The 6000-nt window shown below is 43.0% G+C and overlaps 1 protein-coding gene across 9 annotated transcripts in view; it reads right to left on the bottom strand.

Moving 5' to 3' along the window:
* Positions 1-3653: 3653 nt before the first annotated feature.
* Positions 3654-6000, bottom strand: part of DNAH3 (dynein axonemal heavy chain 3) — a 178386-nt gene continuing 176039 nt past the window's right edge. For 8 of the 9 annotated variants that reach the window (XM_032327122.1, XM_032327121.1, XM_032327127.1 and 5 more), the window contains 2 exons: positions 5516-5653; positions 3654-4058 (listed from right to left, as the gene is read on the bottom strand). In XM_032327122.1, coding sequence (XP_032183013.1) covers positions 3705-4058; positions 5516-5653 — 492 coding nt within the window. In that variant the 3' untranslated portion in view covers positions 3654-3704. The remainder of the gene's footprint in view (positions 4059-5515; positions 5654-6000) is intronic. The other variant, XM_032327129.1, reaches the window with a different exon arrangement.

The following is a 6000-nucleotide window of genomic DNA, read 5'->3' as shown; positions in this document are numbered from 1 at the left end:
CAAGCTGGCTTTCAAATTATGTCTAAACAGAAACGGCACAAAGAGAAATCAAAATACAAAAGATTTTATACCCCTGCATGTGTGGAGTCCCATGGCAAGTCACGTGTACCTCATCATCATTCCTTCTGACCTCCAAAGAGGATGAGCATCACCGATAAACACAAATCTGTATCAGTTTTGGTCTTTCTCTGTTCTTTCCCAAAATGGCTTTGTGACCCTCAAAAGCAGCAGATAACTTCCTACCTATACCTACATGTAGGATTCCCTTGTCACACAGATCCTCTCATTCAGAGTAAACGTTATGGGGCAGCTGGGTCACCGGCTCAGTTGTTTAGTGTCTGCCTTCGGCTCAGGTCATGATCCCATGATCTCAGGATCCTGAGATCAAGCCCTGCATCGAGCCAGACATTGAGCCCCCCGCATCCGGCTCCCCACTCAGCGGAAAGCCTGCTTCTCCCTCTCTCACTCCCACTGCTTGTGTTCTCTCTCTCACTGTCTCTGTCCAATATATTAAATCTTTAAAAAAAAAAAAAAGTTATATTTCAATTCCCAAACCTGCTCCTGTGAGCAGAAGCATACACTTTTCATGCTGAGAGTAAGTACTGCAGAGTTCGTCAATGACCTGGAGAACAAATACATCACTGTAGCAACAGCATATGCGTATTGAACACAATTGCAGCTAAAGGGCTTTGGTGAAGAGAGACGAGAAATTTAAATGTGCCTGCAGATGTGTTGGCCATTGAGGGAGCACAAACCCTAGCTGCACTTGACTTGGGAGATAGCAATCTGCTATTTTTTTTTTTTAAGATTTTATTTATTTATTTGACAGACAGAGATCACAAGCAGAGAGGCAGGTGGGGGAGGTGGGGAGCAGGCTCCCTGCTGAGCAGAGAGCCAGTGATGCAGGGCTAGATTCCAGGACCCTGGGATCATGACCTGAGCTGAAGGCAGAGGCTTTAACCCACTGAGCCACCCAGTTGTCCCCAAATCTGCTATTCTGTTAGTCACTTTCCTTCTACCCAGTCTCACTGTGGAAGAGGCATCTCCCTGCTCAGAGGTGGTGCTAGTGTTTAAGCATTTTCTCATGCAACCCAGGGCCTGTGAAATCAAGTACTTCATCTGACAGTCAACCATTGAAACAGTGATCTGTTCTTGCATTGGAGGAAAAACTGGTTCTGCTAGACCCAAGTAAGGCATGGGTTACCTGTCTCCTTCCCGGTCCCTTTCCAAGTAACTCAGAGTGATTTCTGACAGTGCAACTTTTGTCTTTAACGCCGCTGAATCTGCAGAAAACACCCTTCCCCAGCCTCTTTCAAAATGGAAGTTCATCTAATTGCTAGCTAGCCTCCTGAGTATCTTCTGTGTGCCAGGAACCTTACCTAAATGTTCATTTTATATGTCTAGTCTCCTTTGCAAAAACGTATACCCTAATACACAGAAACACAACCGTCAATTTACTACCAAAACTACCACATAAGTTATGTTTATAATAGCGTTCCCTCTCCCCTCCCCACCCCCGCCGCCCCCGGCCCTCCATTTTTTCTCAAAGACTATAAGATCTCCATCTTTGGTCTTTGAAAGGCAGAACCTATCTTCCCTATGTCCCCTCTTTCAATGAAATTTTCTTCGAACACCAACAAGGACTGAAAACTATTTACCCAACAGCTAGAATTTTAAAGAGCAAGGACTATGAGGACGTTCGTCTGATGTTATCTGCTGAACTATTTATAGGCAGGACCTGCAGCTTCTCACTAAGCTGATTTCTGGCCATCTCTGCCCCAGGATCCCAGCCTCTAACTCACCAGGATTTCTGAAGAACATACTGCTCTTTCCCAGGAGGGAGACATTAATTACCACATTGGCCCCAGTAGAAAATGACCTCAAATTTAGGGCACTCTTTCTTTGCAAAGTCGAAATTTTTTAAATTACAAAAATTTAATCCATCGTACAGAAACATTCTGTCCCTTGACCCCTGAGGAATGAAACAGCCAGTCCCTGCTTCCCTCAGCTTTTTGTTGCTGAAGCCGGGGGTTAGAAAATTAAAATTCAATTGTTTTCTCAGCAACCCCCTCACTGCCTTAAAGCTCACAATATGACTTAACCTAACCATTCCAAGATTCAGGCATTTGGGATCCTGACCATCTTTCCATCTCACATGACTAACAATCTTACTTGGAACGATAATGACAGTTTCAGCTCTCTGTTCATTCTGATTCTCCTTCCCCCACTGGGGAGAGCGGAGGGCGGAACATCTTTCTCAACAACAACAACAGAAACTATTAAGCTACCTGCGATGAGCTGTAAGAGACTGCTCCTCTTCGCTGTTTCTTTATTGCCTCCTGGCAAGATCTGGAGAACTGCCCTTTCGTACTTAATCTCTAGGATCGCTGGGATAATTTGCTGATCTCAGAATTCAGGGTTCTTAATCAGAATTTGATCGATTCCATGTTTCCATGAATAGGTTTCTAGAAAAGGTTGGTTTGGTTCTCAGAAGCTTCCCATGTTCAGGAAAAATCAAAGACCTTGAGGACATTTCTTCTAGTGAAGAGGCAGAGAAACCAGCAGATGCATTAGGCTCTCGAACAGCCTTATGTCCTTGCTCAACAATGAACTGATCAGTGGAATGCCATGAAGGAAGTCACTTAGAGCCAAAGAGCTAAGTGAAGGAGTTAGCTGAGGAGTAAATATATCAACAATGTGATTTTCGTGTCCCCCAGGATTCTCTTCTAACTGGCCCCAAGGGAAAACAGTGATAAACTGGAAATTCTTTGGACATGGCTCTTGCAGCTACTCATTTAAGATTCTACATCATAACACAGACAGGTTGTTGGCAGGGAGGCAGCCTGTGGCAGTGAAAAATGCATGGGTTCTAGAGCCAGACAGCCCGTGCCTCAAATCCTCGCTCTGCAATGTGAAAGAGCTGGGTGATCTTAGGCAAGTTACATAATCTCCCTGAACCTCCTGAGAGAGAGAGAGACTGTCATACCTACCACAGGAACAAATGCCTAAAGGCCCAGGCACAACCCCTAGCACACAGTAGGCCTGCAGCAAATACTGGTTCTCTCATGTCTTCCTTCTTCCTGAAATTTCCACGCATTTTTGCAGGCTAATAGAGAAGTATTCACATCCCAGTGCTACAATAATGAACTGTGGAAACTTGAGCTCCTTATTTTTCTAAGCCTCCATTTCTGCATCTCTAAAATGGACATAATAATACCCTACCACATAAGATTGTTGTGAGAAGTGATTTTCAAATATGTCAAAACCTTAAAAAACGAAAGCAGCTCAGTCCTCTTTCAACCTGAGAGACTCTGATGTTAGTGCATAGAAACAGAGTAGGAAAGAAGCAATTAAAAGTTCAGTGGTAGTTAGAGCAAAAGCAGCAAGAGAAAACCACAGAGGAGCTTAGCCAAATGGCTAAAGGTCTAGGTTGAAGAAAGAGTCCCATTGTCAGTGTTCGAACCACTGCTTCAGTAGCTATCTGAATTGGGAGATCTGGCCTCCCCTGTATCATGGTTTCTACAGCCATAAAATGAGGATGATAATAATAACCTACTTTACAGGGGTGCTCTGAAATACTGGCTCACAGCAGGTGTCTATTAACTGCTACCATCATCATCATACCCTGTGCCTCTTAGGAAAGGAAAGTAAGGTTGTGGTCAAGAATGAAATGCCTTTTATTTTCTGCATTGAGACAGATGCCATTAATTATCCAGCTGGCACAGAGAGGCTACCCCTCGGTTTATCCAGTGCTTCTGGGGCCTGTCTGTCGGTAGTTCAATGGACAGGACGTAGTTGGTGGAGTGGCCCGTGGTGGACAGGATGCCTCTTCGGGCACTTGTTTTGTAGACTGGACACATGTAAATGTTCTGATGCAGAAACATCGCACTTTCCCCAGGTTTCAGCCAAATAATGGGCAATGGGTCATAGAGGATCTTGGGGAAAGACTCCCCGATCTGCTTTGTTTTCCTGTCCCAGCGGGCACCTTCCAAGAAGAGACCTTTTATGTAGGCCCCATCTTCTGGGTTACTCTCCATGACCGTTTCTTGTGTGGTTACCTGGAAGAGAGGAAGCTGTAAGTTCTATTACCTGCCATTTCCCTAGAGTGGGGCAGCATTAAGAGATGAGAAAATCTGCTGCAATGTTTGCCTTTCCCAATATGCATTTCCCAGGACCCTGGGACTTCCGTGATAATACTCCTGCCTTCGTACATGGACCAGGTCTGATTCCTAGTTAGCACAGTGGGCATAGGGAATGTATTAAAGTAGGAGTCAGGAGGCCACATTAACTATAACTAGCTTATCAACCTATGCACAGTCCTTTCCCTTTCTGGACCTGGATCAGTAAAGGGAGGGGTTAGATTCAGATGCATGCTCATAAAACAGTCCTCTGGTGGGAAGAAATAATGCCTTGATTTGTAGTTTTTGTTGATGTCTGTGGTGTAGTCAGTTAGTTTCAGGCTAGCAACTATGTAATAAGGAGCTACAACTGGCTCTGGTGAGTTGATATGGGCCAGCTCCAGCATACGACTGTTTAGGTTCCAAGGTGGTAAAGTCAGATTCCTTCAGTTAAGCACAGAAAATGGTCTAAGTGCAGGAAGATGAGGAGGGGTGTGGATTATAGTGAACCAGAGATCACAAGCTCCATTTAAATTCAAATTGTAAACTTTTTTTTTTTTGCGAATAGGATATTTTTCTTATTTTTACTTCTAAGTACTTACTGCCAGAATAGGAAAAGGTTACTGATTTTTGTATATTTAACCAGGATCTAGCCACTATATCTGTATTCTGATACCTATTACCTATCAGTATTCTGACAGGTGTGTTTTTAGAGTCTTTAGGATTTCTAGGTATGCAATCATTTCAACATCAAAAAAGATGGTTTTATCTTTTTTTCTCCAGTGTTTATCCCAGTTATTTCATTACTTTATTGCATTAATTTCAGCTTAACATTGTTTTCAAAGACCATCAATTTCATTCATAAACTAGATTAAGACCTAGGCAACCAGTCTGCAACCTCTGAACAGATGATCTTGCTCTTTTCTCTCCATATATGGGTAGAGTGGTATTTGATTACTGGGCATTCCTTTGACTTCACTCCAAGCAAAGGACTACCCAAGACCAAATGAAGAGTCCTTCCAAAGGAAGCGTCCATCATGGTGAATAAACAGTGGGGGAGAATGCTTTAATTTTTCTTGGTACAATGGTGGCAGAGTTTTCCTCTGGAAAGATTCCTTACATATATGTGTGTATATATATACATATACGTATATATATATATGTACACACACACACACACACACATATACATACATACAGAGACAAAGCCTTGGGAATCCTCTGGTTCTGTCAGGAATAACTTTGGAGCTATTTTAAGTTGTGCTAAATACTTTAATTGTACCATCTCAGAAACATTTGGGCCTTAACACATCCAAATGTTTGGACTCCTTAAGAAACAGGCAACACTGCTTTCCCTGGTTGGTCCCATGAGCTGGCCTAACCCAAAGCACTTCTACCTCAAATTCAAATCCGATGTGGTCAATGGGGATGGTGTATTTCCGGGCATAATTCTGAGAGACACCCGTCAAAAAAGACTGTGTGAAGTAGAATCCAGAGATCCAAAAGACCACAGGGGGCCCATGGTCAATCCATTCCTGGAGAGCCACAGAAATAAAAATTCAAAATCAACAGCACATAAAGATAGTTCAAAGGCAGATAATGTAAATGAGTGTCATTAAGAAAAATGGCTTTTCTCATTTTTCTTAAAACAGGCAGCCCTCTAAGTTTAGCTTATATTTTCCCACTTGTGAAATGAAGGTGCAAAGATATATGTTTCCACTTTAAGAAAAGCCTAGGTACAAGCTGGTGTCAGAATATAATAGAGACTGGCAGGGACTGTAGCAGTGGAAACTAGGTGTCTTTTCTAAACTGAGCAACAGCCACTCATCTCATAATACTTGCCATTCAGGAATGTAGGCCCATTGTTTCAGGTCTTCCCTCT

Source organism: Mustela erminea, chromosome 20 (genome assembly GCF_009829155.1).
Source record: "Mustela erminea isolate mMusErm1 chromosome 20, mMusErm1.Pri, whole genome shotgun sequence".
Taxonomy (NCBI): Eukaryota; Metazoa; Chordata; class Mammalia; order Carnivora; family Mustelidae; genus Mustela; species Mustela erminea.
Note: the sequence above shows the minus strand (reverse complement) of the source record. Positions and strands in the feature narration are given on the sequence as shown.